Consider the following 25,172-nt stretch of genomic DNA (forward strand, 5'->3'; position numbering starts at 1 on the left):
TTTTATCACATAGTTTTATATAAAACTCCCTTTGACCAAGAAAAAAAAAATGATATAGTAGTAACAACTGAGTTTATTTTGCTTAAGTGAGAATTGGAATGACATGCTTTAAAAGAAACTGACCCAGAAAATGTGGAACAATGACCTCTGCTTCTTTGGATCCCAAGTCCTGTGAGGAACAGAGTTCTGAATAGCGTTGCTTTCAGCTCTACTCTATCCTCACAGCCTGGAGGAAAAAACAATCCTTCCCTATATCTTACTTCTTTTAACAAAATTCCCTCAAAAACCAAAAGATAAAGATACTATTTATCATTAACATGCATTTTAAGTATTTTTACAAAATGTTTTGTCAGATTATTTTATGGAGTCATATTTTTAGGCAAGTGAACAATTCCCTGCGATTATAAAGTGGCAGCGTTGGAAGAGATGCTCAGTGGTAGGCTGAAATGCAAGGACTCTCCACCTGTTTAGACTTTCTGCTACCACCGTGATGAACACCACGGCCAAGAGGAATGTGGGGAAGGAACTGGTTTGTTTCAGTTTACAACTCTCAGGTCACGTTCTGTCACTCAGGGAGGTCAGGGCGGAAACACAAGCCAGGAACCTGGAGGTGGGACCTGAAGCAGAGGTCCTGGAGTAAAACGGTCTTCTTCAGCCTGCTTTTTATACAAACCAGGACCATGGATGGCACCATCCACAGTGAGCTGGGCCCTCCCACATCAACCATTAATCAAGAAAACAAACAGGGCTAGCTTACCAGATAATCTTACAGAGGCATTTTCTCACTTGAGGCTCCCCCCTCTCTGATGACTCAACTTTGTGTCAAGTTGACAAAAAACCTGCTAGCACCCCCTGAATGTAGATTATTGTTATTCCATGAATTAAATATATCAGTCTCCAAATGAAGTAATGGGAAAATTAATTTTGAAAATGTTAAGGATTTGGGCCTTTTAACACCCAGGCAAAAGGCATATAATTATTTGATAATTTTTTAGCATTTTACTATAATCAATTTTATATAGAAGCACTTATATTTGGCCAGTTTTAGTCACAAGTTACTACTAATAGTTTTTTTTTTAAAACTTTTCATATGCTCAAGAAAAGGATGTGAGCTGATTTTGTCTTAAGATGCTGAATTTGGGAGTATTCTTTTTTGCAGCACTGCATAATATATTAATGTGGCTACTAGAATTTTTTTAATTATTTATGTAACTCATTTCTATTGGACAGAGCTAGTGCAGATTTAATAAAAACCATTTGCTAAGTATATGGCTTTGGGCAGGTTACTCTGCATCCTATTACCTGGATGTTTCATCTGTCAAATATGGATTGGTTCTATAACTTAAATATACACACATATATTCAGAATACCATCTGACACAGCATCATCTCACCTTCATGGAGTGTGGAAGGCTAGCCTAGCGCATGGAGTAGCAAGGGGTATTGCCATCTCTAAGCTCTGCTTTCACATTCCTTGCACACCGTCTGTCTCCCGAAATAAGATTCCTCCACAGTAATACAATTCATAGACTAGGATATAAAAATTCGAGGAGAAAAATTTCTTCAATCTAGTCTTGTAATTTTAGCAGAGGTTTTATAGATGGATCCACAGCTCTCCTTGAGCATATGGTTTAGAGACACAATGTAAAAGGCAAAAGATTTATAAGATTTCGAGGGAAACCAGTGCATAGGAGATACAATGTACAATTGCTATTTGGGAAAAAAAAACATCATTGTTCATCATAAAGATATAGGGAAACATTTTCTTCCAGGGTATTTCTCAAGACTAACCAGGGGATGTTTGTGATTCACACTTCCTCACACCACAGAGGAGGAATAAATCTTTCTAGAAAGTAATCTAGGAATTTGGATCCTTACTATAAACCAAATATGATGTGATTTACCAATCTATGGGGATAATGCAATCAGCTACCAAGTATTAAGATATATTTTTGTTGTGTTTGGCAGCAACGGCCAAGATTTTTAGTTCAGCAAAGAGAGCTGTCTTCGGAAAGAACAAACTGTGCTTCTTGGGCAGTTTGTTTATTCTCATAGAGGAATGGAATATTCACTTTTTATCTTCTAGTGTATTTGAACATTTGGGAGATGACAAAAATAGAGAGATGAAAGCATTATATTAAAGGTTGTGAACTGGTGTATATTGAACGTTTGCTGTCCTGTTTATCTTTTAGCAAAACAGATTTGCAACTATTCCCTAATACTGTCCTTCCTAAAGCCCCACAAATCTTTCCTGCTTTGACACTTGCTGGGACCTTGATGCTTGCTGGAGCATTGACATTTGCTAGGGCCTAAATTTTTAGAGCCACGTCTGCTACACTGTTCTTGGCCAGTAGCTTTTATAAGTAGGTTATATTTATTTACAAGTGAAACCTTGTAGGATCCATTCCTTGGGTCTCATCAGAAGGTTTCATCAGAAGAGAGTATCTCTGTTTAAGTATTTCAACACAAAGGTGATAGAAGTCATCAAAATGATGAAGCAGCCCTGCCTCTCTAGAAACTTTTCTACATAAAAACAACAAACTGCTTCTCAGAAAAGGGATCTTTTTCAGGACTCTAGAAATTAACCAAAGAGTTGAAACAATCTCAGAAGAATCACGGAGTTGACTGAATCTCCATAAATAGAACAAATGCGGTGTTTAAGCCTGCTCTGTCCCCACTATCCCCATCCAAGCTCCACGGCAATTTGAAAGCCTGAGAAACAACGCTGCGGAAGGATATAATTGATGCTTCTTCAGTCCCAAGTCCAGAAAACTGTATTTAATATTTCTAGAAGCCCTCTGGAAAGCTACACCTAAGAGGCATTTCTATTTTACTAATTTCTAGTTCATTCCATGGCAAAAACCTTCTCCTGAAAGCATTTTTCAAATACTTTAGTAGATAGTGCCTACCATTCTTAGCTGCCTGCAATGGCAGGGGAAAACAAGAATGTAAGAGGAACAGGCTCTTCAAAACTGGATATGTGAGGTGTCTTAAGAACACCAGGATGCTTCAATAAAACTGCAGAGAATTTAAAAGGCCATATACTCATTAGAGTTCTGCACGTGTCTAGGATTGTGTGCACACCAAGCATAAACCTTGGAGACCTTGACCTCTTAGTCCTGTTTTTTTTCTGAGGCTGTCCCTGAGCAGATTGCACCTAAATTGTGAAGACACACCCAAAAAAGACGGAAATCACTGAACAAAAAATGGAGACTTGTAGGTTTCGTTTGAAGAAAAAAAAGACTATCTGTTGTCTACAAAGCAAAGAATTTAGTAGCCATATATGACAAAAAAAAAATAGGGACTTCAGTAAGAAAAAATGCTAAACAATTGGCAACAAGAGGAAGAATAGGATTTTGAGTGTTTTAGTTTCAGTTCTTTGAAACAATCAGAGTTTAGGGGTAGGTGGGAGGGCAGGTGGAATAACACAGGGGTAAAGGCATCTATTGCTGATCCCGTTAACTTGTTAGATTCCTGGATCCATATAGCAGAGGGAGAGAACCAACTCCTGCAAGTTGCCCTCTAAACTCCTCATGATCACTGTGACATGTATGTGGCCCCATATGCACTCACACAAAACAATAAAAAAATTGCATTAAAATATTGAGTTTTTTAAAAAAAAAAGAATGAATCAGACACAAAAAGAACATGGTCCATATACAGGCATGGGGAATCCATTGAATCCAGTGCCTGAGGAAGTGTAGACAATCAAACTAAATAAAGAAATAATTTGTGATAGTTAGTTTAGATTGAAGGAAACTGGATATCTAGATATAGAGACATGAGAATGCTCTCTTCCAAAACTAGATAACTGGTCACATTTTAGATTATTGTAATTGTACAAACTAAAGGACAAAGTATGAAGAAGACAGGGAGTAAATATAGCAATAAGATCTATCAGTTGCAAATATGCTTAAGAAGATGGGAATCTTCACAGTACGAGTAGAGACATAGAGAAGAACAGTTTTTCGTCAAAAACTCACAAAACCTTCAACGTTTGATTTTTTTTTTGAAGTGTATTTCTGTCAGACACTCAAATTAGTCAAACTATATTATTATGGCTAAAAATGCTACTTAAAAGATTATATAATATTCAGGACATGTGCTAAAAATAGCTTAAAAGTCTATATTTTTTTCAAAGTTTGGAATCCTAAATGTCTATGAAGCATGTGTGCTCTAATCTGACATTAAGTACACATCTGTGAATTAGGGAAGAAGTCTGGGCTAAAGTCCAAAATACCACACTAATTTATCAGCTCATAAATGATTGGAATTTTGTTAAAGCCTAACTAACCCAAGGCAAGGATGAAAACACTAACCTCTCAACTTTAGAAGAGGAAAATACCCATCTGCACAAATACAGCCCACTGCAGCCAATTTGTCCCACAAAAGGGGAGGGCAGACTCTTTTGAAGGTCACAGTTCAGAGGCACAGGCTCAATACAAGAATGAGACCAACAAACTATGTCTCCTCATCTGTACCTTGTCATCAAGTCACCATAGGAATATTTGCCACAGCAGCCTGCCTAAATATCAAGAAGAAAATTATAATGCATTCATACTCAAAGAGAAATACACACTTTGATGAAACAAAATAACAGCCTTTTATAGGATGGCTAAAAGATTTAGTGTGAGCTAGAAAAATAATCAGAATCTTCTTGAAAAACAAAAAGGAAATAAAACAATGTCTTTGAAATTCCAGAACATCCAAGAACCATGAGCAACAAAAGGTATAAAATGTTCAAATGGGAAAAAAGAACAGATGAGAAAGTTGAAGAAATAATGAAAAATATTTTTTCAAATTAATGCTAAACATAACAGCATATTTTGCAAACTCAGAAAACACCAAGCAAAATGAAGGATAAAAACTGCACCTTAACATACTATAGAATAATCACTAAAGGATTTAGGGAGATGAAATATCTGTGATGAGAACAACCTAGGCATTGAATCTACTGAAACCATAAAATGAGAGAGTGGAGTGAAATTCATAGAGTATTTAAATAAAACAATCTACTGACCTCATCCTGTAATTAGTGAAAATGACTTTCAATTGTGACAGAAAATCAAAAACATGACTGATTAAAATCAAGGAACTGTGCTGTCAGTAGAGAATTGCCTCTCAAAGAAAGAGCTAAATCTTATTCAATGTATGTGTGCACATCTGTGCATGTCTGTGTGTGTGCATGCGTGAGTGCCTGTATCTACAAGTGGATGAGTAGTTGTGTGGGTAGGAACCCACAAGAGGGTCCACTCCACCTTGACTGAAGGTCAGAGAGCTTAAGCCTACTCTTGCTTTAAAAAGAGATTGGCAAGAAGTCTGACTTCAGGAGCAGCTACAAAAATGTTTTGACCTAGGGTGTGGTTATTTGGTATTTAGGGTTTTAAGGTGGCTCACAAGGGATCTGTTCCACTTTGACTGAAGGTCAGAGAGTTTAAACCTACGTATTGACAAAAGATTTAACTTAAGTGTGGCTACTAACAAAGACACCTTGACGAAGGGTGTGATTTCTTGATGGGTTTGGGTATTCAGATGGTAATCACTTTGTTTCTTTTATCTTGATGAAAAATATCTTTTGCCTTCTTCCCCTCTGGTTTTTTTTTTTTTTTTTTGGATGGTGGTATTTAGAGATCATAAGAAATAAACACAGGTGGATTCAGTATTCACTGAGCTGCCTTCCTGGTACTATCCCATGTCTCTGTATTTTTTTTTTTACATCTCTCTCATTCTGCTGTACTTTCCTACATCTCTGTTCATTCTAACATTTCACATGTCCCTACCCTGAAACATGAACCCATTGAGGCTTAACCCCGATAGATGTGTTTATATATGTGTGTGTAGATGGGCACATCTGCATATGTGTATATGAACATGTGTCTATGTGTGCAAAAAGAATGAAACAAAGAAACTCTCCTGCAGGAAACAAGACTTTGAAACAAATTATATCACATAAATGACAAAAATAAATAGAAATGAGATGAGAAATGATTAATCAAAAGAAACAGAAATTAAAAAAGAGAAAAAAGAAAGCATTTTCAACAAATGGTGCTGGTGTAACTGGATGTCAACTTGTAGAAGAATGCAAATAGATCCATGTCTATCCCCATCCACAAAACATAGGTCCAAATGGATCAAAGACCTCAACATAACCTCATAGAAGAGAAAGTGAGAAGTAGCATTGAAGACATGGGCACAGAAGACCACTTCCTAAATATAACACCAGTAGCACAGACACTGAGAGAAACAATTAATTAATGGGAACTCCTGAAACTGAGAAACTTCTGTAAGGCAAAGGGCACAGTCCCTAAGACAAAATGGCAGCCTACAAAATGGGAAAAGATCTCTAATCCCACAAAGGACTGATCTCCAAAATATACAAAGAACTCAAAAAAAAACCTAGATATTAAAATTATCAAATAAACCAATCAAAAAATGGGATACAGATATAAACAAAGAATTCTCAACAGAAGAAACTTAAGGAATCGCTTAACATCCTTGGCCATCAGGGAAATATAAATTAAAACAACTCTGAGACTCTGAGATATCATCTTATACCAGACAGAAGGGCTATGATTAAAAACACCAATGATAGCTTATGCTGGACAGGATGTGGAGTAAAGAGACCACTCCTCCATTGCTGGTGAGAGTGCAAAGTCTTACAGCTACTTTGGAGATCAGTGTGGCAGTTTCTCACAAAATTGGAAGTCAATCTACTTCAAGACCCAGCAATACCCCTCTTGGGCATATACCCAAAGATGCACATTCATACCACAAGGACATTTGCTCAGCTGTGTTCATAGCATTATTCATAACAACCAGAACCTGGAAACAGCCTAGGAGTCCTCAACCAAAGTATGGATAAAGAAAATGTGTTACATTTACACAATGGACTACTACTCAGCAGAAAAAAAAAACAATGACATCTTAAAATTTGCATGAAAATAAATGGAACTAGAAATAAAAAAAATAAATAAAACATCCCGAGTGAGGTAATCCAGACCCAGATAGACAATCATGGTATGTACACACTTATATGTGGAAATTAGATGGAAAAAACAAAGGATATCCAGCCTATAGTCCATGATCACAGAGAAGCTAGGTAACAAGGAGAATTTTGAGACATGGATCCTCCTGGAAAGGGGAAACAGACAGGCTCTCCTGAGAAAATTGGGAGGAAGAGAAGAAAGGATGGAAGGGGAGGTGCAGGGGAGAAGGGAGGGAGTATGAGAACATGAGGGAGAGAGCTGGACACTCAAGAAGGAGGAAGGATGGAGAGAAAGGAAAGAGATATCTTGATAGAGGGAGCCATTAAAGGGCTGGCAAGAAACAGCACTGGGGAAATTCTACACAAGGATGACCCCAGCTAAGACTCTAAGCAAGAGTAGAGAGGATGGCCTTCCCCTGTAATCATATTGATGACTATGTTAACTGTCATCATAGAACCTTCATTCAGCAATTGATGGAAGTGGATACAGAGACCCACAGTAAAGCACTGCACCAAGCTTCCAGAGACTAGTCCAAGAGAAAAGGAGCAATAACATGAGCAAAGAGGTCAAAACCATGATGGGGATTCTCACAGAAATACTGACCTGAGCTAGTGAGAGCTCACTGACTCTGGACTAATAGTGGCAGGACCTGCATAGGATCAAACTAGGCCCACTGAATATGGAAAATCAATAGATAAAAATAAAAAACGCAAAAGATCAAGATAATAGAATAATATTTAGCCAGAATAGCAAAAACAAATAGAGAGAGTAGACACAGATACATAAAATCAAAATAGATTCTGTAGCTCCTGTGGAATGCCAGTCTAACAATGCGTGTATAAACAAGCATGTTCTCACCATCTTGCCAACCAGTTTGCAATAGTCACCTTTTCGAAAGACACAATCTGCAGAAACTTATCAAAGAAGAAACTTGCTCTCTCAACGGAACTATATTTATCAAAGACAATGAATTAATGATTAATGACTTCCAGACCAGAAAATGCCAGGCTCAGATGGGATTCACTGCTAAGTTATTCCAAACAATTAAGAAAATTATGGGAAAACATGTTATTTCCCTAAAGATAAAAACATGGGGATACTTTTTGATTCAGTGTAGGTAAGCATTGCTCTCATGCCTATAGAATAAGTAAAGAACCTATACATCACTATCTCCCTATTCTTACTATAAGAATCCTCAAAAATATCATCAAATTAAATCCTACACTGATTAAAAAAGGGGGGATTATACTGCATGATCACTGTGTTTTTCCTATTTACTAATTAAAGAATGGTTTGACATTTGAAAATTAATTAATGTAATTTATCATAGACAGAAGCTAAAGAAGAAAAATCATACGATCACACCAACAGATAGATAAAAAGCATTCGACAAAACCCCATGTCTATTGAGTGCAAAAACGATAATACAATTCAAACCTCAGCACTTTAGACTACAAGGCTACTTGACAACACACTGGAAGGCTTACTAACTAGATGGGGTGGGAAGGTTGCATACCCATGTCCTCTTTAGCCTCCTTTTTAACATTTTGCTGATCACTAATGCTAAGAGGCTCAATCAAAAGTGTCTTTGTTCACAGATGACACATTTATTCATGCAGAAAATCTTAAAGAGTCAGCAAAAATAATCCAAGACAGTGTCTAATAAAAAAAAAAAATCCCCCCCCCCAAAAGAGCAATTAGAGCAAGCATAAAATGGTTTTGTTTGGCTTTTTAAGCACTTGCTTTTATAAGCAATAGTCAAGAAGAATTTGAAATTTAAAACTTCCCATAACTATCTTCAAAAGGATGGGCTGAAAAGACAGTTCAGGGAACAAAGGTGCCCATCAAATGTAATGACCTGAATTTGAGCTTCGGGAGCCACATGGTATAAAAGAGAACTGACTCTGATAAGTTCTCCTATGGCTCCTACATGCACATCTTGGCATGTGTAAACCCTCCCCAATAAACAAATTTAAATGTAGCAAAAGTTAAATATTTCTAATGCAATAGTTATGAATATCTTAACTTATGTATTAATTCTCTATGAAGAAGACTATAAAATCCTGATAAAAGCAAAACTATATAAATGAATAGAGTAATATTCTACATCTATGGCTAGAAAGTTACACTATTGTAAGAAAAAGTCAGTTCTTCCCAATTACATCTGTTAATTAATTATAAGTACAGTCAAAATCTTGGGAGATTATTTTATGAATATTAACAAAACTTTAAGAGTTGACATGGACAGGCAAAGAAGCACAGAATAGGCAACGTTTTGAATATTAACAAATTCAGACTAATGCTCCCACCTGACATCAAGACCTATTATAAAGTGGTTATAGGTCAACGTTATAGAGAAAGTGGTGCTCGTGAAGACTGGCGAATCTGGCACAATAATAGCACAGGAGTTATTGCAGAGAAATACGGCCAACTAAAGGAAGTAAAGGAAACAATGCAGCAGATGTATTCTTTGCAGCAAACAATTCCACACCATTGCATGCAGAAAAGTGAATACAGGCGCAAAACTTACACCCTTACTCAATATATATTAACTCAATATAAATCGGCAGGCCTAAATGTGAAACCCCAAAACACCAGGTAACAGTCTGAGAAACTCTAGATGACATTGGATTTGCAGATGAACCTTGGGTACAATCATAAAGCAGAATCAAAGAAAGAAGCAAACAGTAAGCAAGACTTTATTAAAAATGTTTCCAAAAATGACACTATCAAGAGAATGAGAAGATGAGCCATAGATTTAAGAGAAAGTATTTGCAAAAGCTAAATGTGACAAAAGGTTATTATCCAAGATTTACAAAGAGTTCATAATGTAAGAAAACCCATAACACATTTTTGAATGGACAAAAATCCAATTCCTCACCACAGAAAGTATATTTATATATACCCATTATAACTAGAGTTCCATCTGGGAATTGCAGATTAAAACCAGATTAAGTAGAGATTACATGGATACCATAGGTGTACAAGTACTGAATGATCAAATGCAGACACTGATAGAGCCAATTCCTGGTAAGGACATGGAAAAAGAAGGCTCATTCATTGTTCATAGTAGTAGAAAATGGAGAAGTCAGTTTGCAAAACAGTCTAGTACTCTGTTAAAATAAATATTCTGTTACCACATTTACAAGTAATTCAACAATCATAATGAGGTCTCTTTCTCTTTCTTTCTTTTTTGGTTGGGAGATTGGTTGACTTTGGTGTTTTGGGGATTGGGTCTCACTGAAGAATTTTCTAGTCAAGTTTGTTATGAACTTAAAACTATTCTAAAGGAAAAATCTATTACAGTTCAACAAAAACTAAAGGGGAAGATTGAAAATGCCCATATACAGAAAGTAGCCAGTAATGAAGCAGCAGAAGAGTAGAAAACATGAAAAGTAGGAAAAAATAATGGTCATAAATTCTTTATTATCAGTTATGATATTAGCTAAAAGTGGATAAATAATGATTAAAAGGAAGTTTGGTATGATAAGAGAAAATTATCAAAGCATATGCTATGTGTTACAAAAAATAGACTTTAAATTAAAAAATGTAAGTAGTTTGAGTGTAAAAAAAAGTAGATTGATTGTGTAATTAGTTGCAAAAAAAGAAAATAAGGAAGAAGCAAACTGGAATAATTGTTTTAAATAAGACAAAATACAGCAGAGCAAGCTAGTGCACACCTGTAATCCCAGCTCTCAGTAGGTTACAGCAAGAATATTGTGAATTCAGTGCCAAGCTTAGCAGTAGATCAAGATGTTGTTTAAAAAAATCAATAAGTCAAAAAATGTAAAAAAACTGAACCAAATTTATTTTTTAAAGTGTTATTACTGAAAAAGAAGGTTATATGATGTTAAAAGAGATTCTCCACTCAAAATCAGTAGCAAGTATAAATATAGATGCATATTCCCAGACACTCAAAGTACATTAAATAAAAATGTACAGAATTTTAAGGAACTGTATAATTTAATAATAATAATAATAATAATTGGGGTACTTAGCATCATTACATTTTTAATATATATGTTATATGTGGTTTGATGAGAGTATTTTACTCCTCAACCTGTCCTACTGATTTCCTTTTTTTACCCCATCTTTCCTGTTTTCTTTTTCCTTAAACAACTCTTCTCTACTTTCATTTAATATACACATACATGATTTCAACAGTAGTTATATTGTTATGAAGCATCAGCTAAGAAATGAGCAGAACACGTCTACAAATGAGTCATTAGAAGTCTTTAATGGACTTCTATAAGAATAGGGCACATATTTTTCTATATAGAGTATATATTTATAAAACAAATCTCAGTATATTTTTAAAATTCATAATTTCAGAAAGCATGTCCTCTAACAATTGAATAAATTTGAAATCAGCTACAAAAAGAATTTTTAAGAGTTAAGCTAATATGACAGGATGTTTTAAAACACCTTTGGAGGGGTCTTCCCCTTGTTTAGTATCTTTTAAAAGGCATTTATTCAGTGATTAAAATTGTCATTAGAGATTTATTTTACTACGTAGATTTGGTTTAGTTGAAAAAAATTTTGAAGCTGTGATAAATGCTGTGGAATTAAAAAGTTTCTAAACAGCAAATAAAACAATTCAGTGAAGAGACAACTTAAGAATAGAAGAAAATCTTTGACAGCTACATCGAAGACTAAAATTTAGAATACATAAAGAACTAAATTCCACACAGTATATGGGTCAATGTAACAAACAGAGATGAAGTACCAATGATCAATGAACCTATGATTGAAATGTTCAAAATCCTTAGCCTACCAAAAAAAAAAATACAAAATAAAACAGCGTTGAGATTCTATCTCACCCCAATCAGAATGGGTATCATTAAGAAAATAAATAACAATAAATGCTGGCATAGAAATGTTATTTATTCAACCTGTGGAAATTAATATGGAAGTTCCTCAATAAGCTAAAAATAGGACTAGCATATGACCCAAATACATTACTTCTAGGTAAGCACACAAATTTTCTAAGTCCACATATTACAGAGATGTTGTCACCTGTATATTTATTGCTACACCATCCACAGGAGCCAAGTTATGAAATCATCTTAAGTGTTCATCAATCAATAAACTGATAAAGAATTGTGCTGTGCATGCACAGTGGAGTTATATTTAACCTTAAAGAAGAATTAAATTATATCATTTTCAGGAAATAGACACAGCTGACAATATCACATGTTTTTATTGCTCATTAATTTGTGGATCTTAGATTTTCATGCAGATATATAAAATTATAGGTATGTGTTATATGCAATATATATATATTATATATGTAATCGTGTATTTATGGAGAAGCAAAACTTGGAGGATGAATGGCAAGAATGGGAGAGGTGATGAAAGGAAGAGGGAATGAATGTATCCCAAGTACATGATATAGTTATTTGAAATGAAGCTTATCACTATGTATAATGAATATATGTCAATAAAATTTTGTGTTAAAACATTAAAGGAATTTTAAATTATAAAATATTATAAAATATGATTGAAGTTCAAATGAAATTTTTTAATATAGACCAAGCATATGCTGCTGTTGGGATTCATGAAAATTGCCCTTGATTCTGAGCTTTCCCCCCAGTGATAATAACAAAGAAAGATCTATATGGGATCTTAGAGTCTGTTCTGAAAGAAAACATCCCATAACCATCATAGTCATCATATCCTGACCCTCATAATTACACTCACTTATAAGCATGTCTTTAAACAATTGCTCAAATAATGAAAAGTTACCATGCAGCTCAAAGGAAGTTCCAAATAGTGATAACCTAAACTAGACTTCAGTCAAAAGCCAAGTGTTTCCACTAGTCCAATAAGACAATCTTCTGCTATCTGAAAATTCTGAACATTTTAACTAAGTGAATGTTTATTCTGTATATCATGTTCTGATTACTGAGAATTACAGTAATAAATGATTTCACTTCTGCTCTTAGCCGCCTTATTATCTATTAGATCATGCTACTCCAAAAAGCACAAAATAACTCCAATTACATAAAAATTGCAGTAAGTGCAATAACTATGGCATAAAACATAGTGATTTACATTGGGTATGGAACCACTTGCATCTAATCCCAACATTTCGGAAGCAGGGGCAGGCACTCTATGTGAGTTTGAGGAATGACTTTTCTACAAAGGAAGTTCCAAGCCAGCTACATAGATATATGAGACATGTGCATACAGAGAGAGAGAGAGAGAGAGAGAGAGAGAGAGAGAGAGAGAGAGAGAGAGAGAAGAGAAGAGAAGAGAGAAATTGATGATTGAGAGATTACATCTAGCTTTATTTCTTATAAAGCACTGGTTCTCAACCTCAGGTACATGATAGTATCACCTGGGGAGCTGTGAGAACACTTCGTGACCAGACTTCACCCAAATAAATCAGGATGTCTCATGCATCCTGACTTTCTACTCTCCCTAGATGAGCCCACTGTGTAGCCAGGTTTTAAAACCATATTATGAAAGACCAGGAAGAATGGGCATGCTTTTGGCTGAAAGGGACAGAGAATGGCACTTGGAAGAATCTTCTCCTAAATATACCTAATTTATTTTTGCTCTCTAAACCTCAGTTATCACATTCTCTGAAGTGTATTTTGGACCCCTCCAATGATATCCATGAGAATCCTGATAATATTTATATAAGTTATCGGTATTTTGTAGACTTTGTTATATTCCAAGACACCATAATGAGCACTTTAATTATATTTCAATATTACCTTTTCTCCAAAAACAATAGGAGCTATATAGCAGTATTAGTATTTAACTTTACATTTGGAAAAAGGAAATAATTCGTCAAGGGAACACAATTAAAAACTGGTGGAGTTGGAAATGCAGCTACCAAATCCATGTTCAAAAACGGGACCTACTGATCCTATGCAGCTCAGATTTACATTTATCACACTGTGAAACATATTGTATTGTAATATTTGTGATGTGCATTATTTGTTCATCCAGTTGACATGTATTGAATTTGTCCTGAGTGTACTTGGTTCTAGAAAACTAAGTCTGAGTACTAACAGTGTAGAGCACACATTAACAAATAAGTTGACTGATTAAATCCTGTCAGCCACTTCTTTTTATAAGTGAAACATTTGATAATTTCTCAAGACCACTGGTTGACTAATTTCCTACCTGTAGTGACCTAAAAGATCGCAGTAAAGTAGTTATAAGAAACAATCTGCCTACAAAGCCTTAAAATGTGATGGTCTGACCATTTCCAGAAAGTTTGACTGCCCATAGTCTAAAGCACAAGACAAGTGAATCACTAGTGACTACCCAATGGTATGCATCCTGTGCTATTCACACATAGGTATATAAAAATTAAATATATATATATATATATATATATAATATAGGACAACCAGTTCCTACATGACATGGTACTGGAAAGCTTGGTTGAGTTACCTATATAAAAAGGATCAAGCAGATCAGTAAGACAATGTGGGCAGTGAGGCAAGGAACTAAAGAAACTGTTTAAAAAATAAAATAGGTAGGTTTAAGTGATGCTAATTAGTTTTATATGCCTCATGAAAATGTAGTTTTGATTTTTTTCATTTTTATCATTTTGTTGGAGAGGGATATATGGGCAGGGCTTTGTTATGTGATCCAGGTTGTCCTTGAAGTCATGTTTTCCTGTTTCAAAGTGCTTGGCTCATAGATATGCACCGCCATGCTCAGCTAACAGACTTATTTTGATGCTCACTAGAACATCTAATGATGCACATGACAAAATGCCCTCCTAGGGATCAGAAGTCCTGGCATGTTGTTGCACAGTAAAGTGACTCAGGTTAAGTATGTACTGTATGTTTCAAAAAAAAACTAACAGGTGTTTCTCAATGTTCACCATAAGGAAAAATAAATAATTGAGACAATAGCAATCTTTACCTTGATTGAAATATTATGTATGCATTCAAGAATGAAAATATCACATTCTTTCATAAATATTATGTTTGTTGTTATGAATCAGTTAAAAATAATATAACTCTAAAGACACACTAAGCACTTGTAAATTGGAAGTTATTTGCTAACTTAAGTGACTAGTTCCTATGCCAAAGAAGAATGAAAAACGTATAGCATGGTTGCCTTTTGTAGTTCTTAAATTGATTGACCTATAAGAATTCTATCTTCTCCAACCCACACAACTACACGATCTCCCCCAGGCAGCTAGTACCATTGCAGACTTGGAAATTCAGTACTCAGTCACCCAGGCAGGACAGACTGAAATTCAAGTTCAGTCTGGATCACTTAGTGAGAACCTGTCTCAAAACCACAACAGCAGCAATAACAACAAAAATAATCTGGAGGGTGGCATTTTTCTTTGTTTCCCAGTTGTTTTGATTGCATGTAACTATTAATACCATGTGGAGTGTTTGCAGTTGACAGTACCTGGAAAATTCATGGGCAGTTCAAAGGGCTTCCGAGATTCGGAATCTCTAGAATTATCCTCACAAATTTCAGCCATTATCTTCTTAATTTTGAGGCCTGTGATTTTAATCACTTCCCCTGTTGACAAACAGCATTCATTGCCGAACATTTCATAAATAGACCCTGAAAAGAAAGAAAATAATCTTTTAAAAAAGGAAAGCTTAAACAGTAAAGAACAAAATCACTGCCAAATGCCTCATATAAAATGTTTTCACTCAATTCCTCCCTTATCCAGCTAATAAACTTTAATTAAATCTGACTATCCCAGAATGTACACCATGCACCAGGAAACATATTGGATTTTCACTTTATCCACTGGGCAAAGTATAAACAATCTTTTTATTATTATTTTAAATTGAATTTTATGGTTTGTTCATCACCTTTAGCTCATTTACCCAAGGTCAAACCACAGTCAGGTATCCCGCTGCCAGATTTATGGTACATTTTTGCCAGGTCACAGAATTAGGCCCATATGAGTCAACAGCAATTTGAGTCAGTACTGCAAACAGGGCTACAATACAGTCCAAGCAAAGACAGAGATGGTTGTGTACCAAGGCTTCGTACTAACAGCATCCTATTTATTTTTCAGATCTGGTTCTCTTCATCATCGTGAATTTAATTTAAGTCTTCTTGCCCATTTTTATCTGTGGTGTTTTGACAAACCAGGGACAGCGCTGGCTACCTTTGTGGCAATAGGTGGCAGAACAGCCCAGCTAAACAGAGCAGCTGTACTTTGTCTCACAGTCTCAGCCCCCTTCACGACAAACCTTTCATCATAGATACTCATGGTAAGGTTTTCATTCATTCATTGTCTTTCTGTGTCTCCAGAGAGAAGGTGAATGGGCTGTGAAACAATCAGAGTATGAACATCAGGAAAGATGAGAGATCATAGTTCTGAACAGTCAGCCCTAGTCAAAGGAGAACAGCTCAAGGCAGAATCTCTGGAAGACAATCGCATCACAAATGAACAGTCGCTTATACCGGTGTAAGGAGCATTACAGGACTGCAAGCATTAAATACAATAGTGGTTTGTCTTTCCCTCTAGGTGGCTTAAGCTTCTTGATCACACGAAATGTAAGGCCATGAGGGCAAATGCTAGCTCTGTCTGCTTTCTGAATTTTCACTATTGAAAAGTAAATTTTCTAGTTCCCTTTTTTCTTTAGTGCCCTCACAGACTCTAGCCATACATGTGTTTGTAAACATACATATATGGAGATAGATAGATAGATAGATAGATAGCTAGATAGCTAGATAGCTAGATAGCTAGATAGCTAGATAGCTAGATAGATAGATAGATAGATAGATAGATAGATAGATAGATAGATAGATGATAGACAGACAGACAGATAGATAGGTTATAACCCTCTTATGGCATTCATGGTTTTCATAAAAATTTTTAAATCTGAGATTTCACCCAGTTCAAAGCACTCTATGAGTCTATCAGTGCCTCAACAGGTAGCATGGCATGATGCAATCAAAGAAATCTGAAGGATCTTGACTTCCTTAAGGACAATTTACACAGAGGCACAGCCACCTCTAGGCAACCTAAGAAAGCAGATGTACTGACTCTCATTGTTCTTCAACCGTACCTCTGTGGCCAGATTCTACCAGAGGCCAAAGGGCAAGAGAGCAGCTAGCAACCTGGCAAAGGTGTGCCTCCTGGGCAGAGTGGAAATCGAAGTGTGCTATGTGAGACCTTCCATCCCGCACAGAGAGCATCAGTCCTGAGGACCAGCTTGTCTGGTCCTTGACCTGTTAGCATCTTATCCCAAACCCCATTTGTCTTCTCACACTGTTCTCTTGACTACTTATGCTCCTGTACTTTCATTAGCCTGAGGACATAGAGCTGCTAGTCCCAAGTTCTATTTTGAACAAGCTGAGGTACGAAATAAATAATTTAAAAAATCCATGCCACATCTTCTTTCAGTAAACTCAGAACAGTTCTATGCTGTGAGAAATCACATACTGACATTCTGTATCACTACCATTGAATCATCCTGTATTTAACTTTTCATGAATTTGGTTTTTATTAGTCCTAATTCAAGTTTAAGGTTCATTAGAAAAATAATAATTGAATTATATTTTTTGTATGATTACAATCCAACCAGGCTTCCTTTATACTCACTCAGTCGGTAAACTAATTGTGTAAGGTCTTGTGACTGGCAGTAGCCATCAGGGATAAAAGGTCTAGTTTTTTCAATCAGAAGCATGGTCCTGCCAAGAGTGGGCAGGAAGCCAGTCCATTGCAAAAGACCCGGGGTGTGGGGAACCCTAATAAAGGAAATGTGGAGTGTTGTAAAGTCGCAGAGGCATCTCCGTTTCCATAGGAAACAGAAAGTAGGAATGAATCCTAGAGGACACAACAGCCGATATGGGCCTTAAAGGAAGAGTCACTTGGTGCCAAAATGGGCAGAAGCAATACTATTAGAAAGGTACTGAGATATGGAAAAAAAAAAAACCTGATGCATTCTGGAAACTTTAAGTAGTTTCTTGAGTCTAAATTGTAAAGTAAGAGAGGTGAGGTGTTGTTTAGTTTTGTTTTGTTTTAAGAAGGAATATGTGGAGCAAGTAAAAATAATATGTTTTTTTATTAGATTTGCAATGCACAAAACAACAGGCTGTAGTAACTTTAAAATCAGGGAATCTACATCTCCAGTTATCTGGGTGCAGAAAGAAATCCCAGTTTAATAAGAGGTCATTTGTACTCTAGACATTAACTACCCAAACTGTGGTCCACTGTGCCACCCGGGAGCTTGTTAGAATCTTGGTCAAGTTGCTGAATCAGAACCTGCATTTTTAACAAGCTCCCCAGATGATTAATAAGTACATTAAGGTTCGTAAAGCTCTGGTCTGCGCTGCAAGCACAGAGCTGAAGTAACATGTTTTGGAATTGTTGCAAAACAAATCAGAGGAAAACGCGCCACCCGCTCACAGAAAACCTTGGGTTCTGTGAGGTGGGGAACAGGTAAAGGATTTGAGATATGTAAGTGCTAAGGAGTGATTTTTCTTTATCAGGTGAAAAAGGACATCATTTAACTGTGAACACCTTTTAGCTGGAAGTCTTGAACTTAATTTCAGTACAATGAGTGTCTATTCTTCAGTAGGATTTATAGCCAACTCACGGGCAGGGAATGCCATCTTTTATATATTCAAAAGGATCCAAAATTCAAAAGATAAATTTGTGCAAGATTATATATCAGTTTGTAAGGGCATGAAGCTGGAGAATTCTATGACAATAAAATTATGCATTCTAGCCAACACATTGAAAGTTTTTAGTCTCTTCCTAAGCATCTATTTCTCTCCTTAAAAATAGAAAAGAAATGCATTTTTATTAACATTAGGAAAAGAACACCATGCAAATACTAATAGAAAATTCCTCATTTAACATGTGACCACCATTTTGCTTCTAGCCAGGAAAGTCTCTCTCTGCCTCTCTGTCTGTGTGCGTGTGTGTGTGTGCTTTCTCTCTTGTTGCATAATGTTTTGTTTGTGTTCTGACAAATAAAGCTTACCTGGAGATTAGAGGACAGAGCTAGCCACTAGTTAACTATAGAGGACAGACAGTGCTGGTGGTGGCTCACACCTTTGATTCTAGCACATGGGATCTCATGCTTTTAATCCCAGCAATTGGGAGGCTCATGCCTTTAATCCCAGCATGAGGGATGTGGAGACAGGAATATAAAATGGTTGGAGACAGGATCTGGCGCCAATTCAATCTGAGGATTCTAGAGACAACAATTTCAGTCTAACATTCAAAGAGGCAGATGCCCCCATTCAGTTGGAGATTTAGAAGAGGTAAGAAGTTTCTGGTAGCTAGCTGTTCTGCTTCTCTGATCTTTCAGCTTTCACCCTAATGTCTGACTCTGGGCTTTATTCTTAAGACTAAGTAGAAGCATGCTTCACTCTCCATCTCACACTTTTGATCCTAATACATGAACTGGCTTTGTGGGAGCCTAGCCTGTTTGGATGCTCACCCTCCTGGACCTGGATAGAAATGGGAGGACCTTCCTTCCATTGAATACTTTTAGCTCCTTTATCAAAAATCAGGTGTTCATAGGTTTGTGGGTTAAAATCCGGGTCTTCTACTCTATTCCATTGATCGACTTCTCTGTTTTTATGCCAATACCAAGCTGTTTTCAATACTGAAGCTCTGTAATAGAGTTTGAAGTCAGGGATGGTAATGCCTCTAGAAGTTCCTTTATTGTATAAGATTGTTTTGGCTATCCTGGGTTTTTTGTTTTTCCATATAAAGTTGATTAATGTCTTCTCAAGATCAGTGAAGAATTTCGATAGGATTTTAATGGGGATTGCATTGAATCTATAGATTGCCCTTGGTAGAATTGCCATTTTTACTATGTTGATCCTCCCAATCCAAGAGCAAGGGAGATCCTTCCATTTTCTGGTATCCTCTTCAATTTCTTTCTTCAAAGACTTAAAGTTCTTGTCAAATAGATCCTTCACTTCCTTGGTTAGAGTTACCCCAAGATATTTTATGCTATTTGTGGCTATCGTGAAAGGTGATGCTTCTCTGCTTTCCCTCTCTGCTTCCTTATCCTTTGTGTATAGGAGGGCAACTGATTTTTTGGAATTGATTTTGTATCCTTCCACGCTACTAAAGGTGTTTATCAGCTGTAGGAGTTCTTTGCTGGAGTTTTTGGGGTCACTTATGTACACTATCATATCATCTGCAAATAAGAAGTGGGAGGATCTTGGACTTCCTGCAGGGCAGGGAATCTGGACTGCTCTTCATTCTCGAGAGGGAGGGGGAATAGAGTGGAGGGAGGAGGAGAGGGGGAGGGGAGTTGAGGGAGGAAGCAATGTGTGAGAGGAGGGGAAGGGAAATGGGAAATGGGGAGGAGGCCGGAATTTGTTTTTCAATAACTAAAAAAATAAATATATAAAAAAGAAAATAAAAAAAGAAAATGTCTTGTATAGTCCAGGCTGGTCTTGAACTCATGATGCAGGCTAAGAAGTGCATTAACTTCTGATGCAGGGGCTTGGAACTGCATCTTATGCTGCTGCACATAGTTGGCATGGTGTTGAAGGTCAACCCCAGGGCTATGTGCACAGGAGGCAAACACACTGCAAGCTGAAGCACATCCTCACTACGTCTGTACTTGAAAGGATGCTCAGGAACACCCAAAATGCAGAAGCTGTGTCAGCGACAGGTAGCAAGGGCATATAGCTTCTTGTAGGTCCGTGAAATAAGCAAGCTTCTCATACTTCGTTCTTACCAACATAAAGCCTCCTAAAATATACTTGTCCCTGAGTTTTCATATAATGATGAATTTTAAAAATAGGCAACTTCCGTGATCTCAGAATAAACACACATGTGTGACTGCTTTTTAAACTTTTGCTGAGATGCGTGTCTGAAGTATGTTTGCTTATGTATAGACATGCATATTCAAGTAGTCTTCTTCCCATTTTAACCAGGAGACATGTATTTTGAATATGCAAGTCTCAAATCTCTTCAGTCTTTACAGTCTGATTCTCTCCAAGTCAGAGCATATGTATTCAGGATAATGCCAAACATCAGAGCGAACTGGAACAAAGCAGCCTGTTTTCAGTGATCAAACATTGCCCCTGAAGACTGTAATGAAAGAGCCATGTGCCTTTGAAATCACCTCCTCTGTAATACTACTTTGCTCGATAAAAATGACACATTAATATCCTTTTATGAGCCCATCCCTTGCTTGCCAATCCATATAAGCAATGCTATGATCACATGGGAACAGTCGAAACAATTGGTTCAGTAGGCTTTTTTCCCCCTTCCATTTCTCCTCAAAGCATGTGTGGCAGTCAGGAAAGAGGAAGGTTTTCTTGTCTGTGTTCAAACACACCATGTCCCAAACTATGCCGTCTCCTTCACTGCTTTACCACCTCATTGAACTGTCCAAGCTCAGCCAACCCTAAAGATTCAGCTAACGCTCCTCCTCAAAGACTCCTCATATCCAACTAAAGAAATGTCCGTTCCCTCCTGTGCTCTAATAGCACTTTGTATACACTCCCTCACAGAGATTTGGGGATACCATTAAAGCTGGAATTGGGGTGATTTTTATTATTGATACCACATACATTTGGGGATTTAGTATAACTTCCTAGAAAAGAGAAAATAAGTTAGCTAAATGTACAAACCCTTCCCTCATCACCCTACCCCACAGATTTACTATACAATTTTTGTTCATACTAGATCTCATGTGAATGTTTTCATTATTAGCCTTTTCTGTAAGTGATTCGTAGGACAGTAACTGTCTTTCTATATCAGCGTGTTCTACGAAAGGGTTGGTGTGAGATGTATTTTCTCTTTCTGTGTTTACTATCAAAGGGCCAAGCAAAATTCAGATAATCTGGCTGCTTTCTGGGTACTTTAAAAAATGTAAGGGGCAGGCAGTTCTTTCGTGTGATTTCTACTTTTATTTTTCCACATTAGGTACAAGGGAATGAACCTATGGACTATGCATGTTGAGTAATGTGAGATATTTGTACCCTGTGTGAGATATTCGCTGTGAATGATTTAGTCAAGAGCTGAATGGCCAATGGAGAAAGCAGGAGATAAATCTAGGTGTAGGAGAGATGCCAAGAGATGCAGAAGAAGCAGGATGAGCTGTATGTGTCAGTATGTAGATTAATAAAAATGGGATAATTTAAGTTATAAGAGATAGTTAAAAACAAGCCTAAGCTAAAGACAAGCTTTCATAATTAATAATAAGTCTCCGTGCTGTTAATTGGGAGTTGGCTGGCAAGAAAAAGAAAGGCTTTGGAATGATTTCAGAATAATCATTCCAAAGCTAAGCTACTTAGCCATCCCTTTTCACTTTTTATTTTAAGACAGGGTCTCACAAAATTGATCAGGCTGATCTAAAACTTGTGAGTTAAACCTCTTGAGTAGATGGGATTACAGGCGAACACCACCAAGCTTGATTGCTACTTTTCGTTACATTTTGTTGATTTTGTTTTACAGTGGAGCTCATATAAAGATTTGTGATAGATATGGATGCATTAGGAAGTCTTGCCTGAAAAATATGATTGCTAGTATATGGCAATGTATAAGAAAACCATACCAGTTGTCTATGGGATTCTATGTTCAAGAATATAATATATTTTCAGGAAGCAGCAAGTCCATAAATGAAACCTCTAAGTATGAAATTATTTTTAATATCTATTTATTTATTATGTGTACAGCATTCCTTCCATGTGTGCCCACAAGCCAGAAGGGGGCGCCAAGTCTCATTATAGATGGCTGTGAGCCACCATGTGGCTGCTGGGAATTGAACTCAGGACCTCTGGAAGAGCAGTCAGTGCTCTTAACCACTGAGCCATCGCTCCAGCCCTAAATATAAAATTATTATATTACATTTATATCCCAAAACATTGTGGTTGATAGACGTTAAAGATACTATTAGAGAGAGCTCTTCAATTTTTCTAGAAAGTTTGCCGTACAAAGGAAGTTTAGAAGGAGCTATGACTGATATAGATATCTGTATGGACAGCCTTCTATAAAAAGAAGTTCCTATCCATTCCAAAACCAGACAAATTCTTTCTCGGCATCTGAAAAATATACCTAAACGCAAATGAACTTGCTGTCTCAATGCATTGTTGAGATCACTGGGCACATGAATTAGTGAGCCTGTTGCTTACCTAGCAGAAAAAGACCCTGACTGTTAATAAGAACCGATCTTTCAAATTCATGCTTTCCTCACCCCAACATATCAATCAAAAGAGTCGTAAAAGTAAGGATGACTGCCCTCAAAAGAATTAGGGAATGGTTTGTACATCGTGAGGAATATAGGAATCTCTAGTTAATTGAGGGTTAAAATTTTATTCAGGAAATGAAGCCTAAAAACAGGAGTGTGCAAGACATTGCAGCATATGCAGTTGAGCTTTGAAAAATCTGCATTTGAGGCTAGGGGTGCTGGCATATGCTTTCACTCTCAGCACTCAGGACACAGAGGCAGGCATATTTCTGGAAGTCGAAGGCCAGCCTATCCTATATAGCAAGTTCAAGGCCAGCCATGGCTACATAGTGAAACACTATCTCAAGTAAAATAAAATCAAATCTGAACAAACAAAGCAATGAAAGACCTTATGGATTGGAAAAGACTGAACTTTCAAAGAAAACGTAAAGAAAGGAAAAAAGATTAAAATGTTAGGACCAGGGAATTAAATGAGAGCTGCATTTTCCACTACACTGAGTGATACAAATGCAATCAGAATTTACTCATTGTACACATGGGGGAGGGATAATTCAGTTTCTTAAATGGCTAACACTTAAATAACTAACATGATTTTTAAGACTGTACTATAGGGTTTCGAGCATGCTCATTATTACTGATGTGGTCTTCGGGTTCTTTGTTTCAATGGTTGGCAGAGTAGAAAGATCAAGAGGTGTCTGTGTGTGGGTGAGCATTTCTCTTATGTAACCACAAACCTTTTCTGTTCTATGATGGTGGCACAGATGTGTAGTTTTTCATCATCTGATATTATTGTTGACCAAATATCCCTACATTTTATTCAAATTTCATGCAACAAAATGACATCACAAATAATAAAATTTCTTGGGAGTTGATGCATTGTTTTAGTAAGGATTTGGTTTCAAATATAGGTAATGACCCTTCAAAGCCTGCCTGTGTCTTATAACCTAGATGTTAAGTAAAACTACTATAGAACGAAAGTCATAAAGCTATTCTATACCTCTCACTTAATGAATATGAATGTATTGGCTATGTTGATTATCTAGGGCCTCAAATGTACTGTAAAATGCACACACAATACATAAAAGTAAAGCTCTACCATAGTAAACATTTCCCAAAGGTTATTAGTATTAATAAAGTACTTAATTAGCCATTATGCTTATGAATTATAATATAGAAACCAAGAGTAAAGTTTTCAGAATTTTTACATGCATTTTGAAGGCTAGGTTAATTGAAATAAGTAATGGAAATTAGTATTTTGTACGTATTTTTCCTCAACTTTTATAATTTATTTTAATTGTAGTTTATCAAAATATAAGTGTAGAATGAAGTAGAATAAGAAAATAAATTGGGTTTTCACTATAGAGAAGCATCTCATGAATATTCAGTAGAAACATATGACCACATCCAAACATGGATGCAGAGTTACTCTCAAGCAGTTCAAGAATAAAAAAGAAAACTAATACAGAGAGAGTTTATTGGTGTTGTTAACTTGACTCCCTTGATGGTACCAGGAGCCTGGACACTCTGATTATATACATTTTGGACAACATGAATACATGACAGTAAGAGTTCTAACTGCAAATTATTACAGCTATTCTTAATATATACATAATATGTATTAAAGATAGATATAATGTGAAGTTAAATCTAAGAATATGTTGAATTTTAACATCTCAGTGTGAGCCTGGAACTTAGCTACAATCTTGTGTTACTAATGTACTACCACGATTGACTCTACAATTGTGGTTCTACTGATTTACTCTCCAGACTATCGCTGAACCTGTTCAGTGAAGCAATTCATTTGTTTTAAGTATTTAAACAAGAATTAATTTACATACATTCCTCTGTTAATGCCAAAACATGAAGGTTCCTCACTCAGGGAAGATAACAGAAGTTTCTGTTATTCTTTGGTTGTAAGACTCAAACTTTTTGAATGTTGGAAAATAAGAATCTTGAAAATATCATTTTTATTGAAAGATAAAAGTTTTTTTTCACAATTGTTGAAATCTTTTTATGTGAATATAAGAATAAAAAATGGATGATTATTACATGACATATTTTA

General features: G+C 36.3%; 1 protein-coding gene and 1 long non-coding RNA gene across 2 annotated transcripts in view; one reads left to right on the top strand and one right to left on the bottom strand.

The window, feature by feature from the left end:
* The window catches only part of Themis (thymocyte selection associated), a 170,578-nt gene that overhangs the window by 114,553 nt on the left and 30,853 nt on the right, over window positions 1-25,172 (bottom strand). The window contains exon 2 of the mRNA XM_050138243.1: window positions 15,378-15,539. Coding sequence (XP_049994200.1) covers window positions 15,378-15,539 — 162 coding nt within the window. The remainder of the gene's footprint in view (window positions 1-15,377; window positions 15,540-25,172) is intronic.
* LOC126499148 (uncharacterized) overlaps window positions 18,974-25,172 on the top strand; it is a 19,520-nt gene continuing 13,321 nt past the window's right edge. Inside the window, exon 1 of the long non-coding RNA XR_007591000.1 lies at window positions 18,974-19,211. This is a non-coding gene — a long non-coding RNA (uncharacterized lncRNA). The remainder of the gene's footprint in view (window positions 19,212-25,172) is intronic.

Source organism: Alexandromys fortis, unplaced genomic scaffold (assembly GCF_014885135.2).
Source record: "Alexandromys fortis isolate MF-2015 unplaced genomic scaffold, M_Fortis_MF-2015_v1.1 scaffold_14, whole genome shotgun sequence".
Classification (NCBI taxonomy): domain Eukaryota; kingdom Metazoa; phylum Chordata; class Mammalia; order Rodentia; family Cricetidae; genus Alexandromys; species Alexandromys fortis.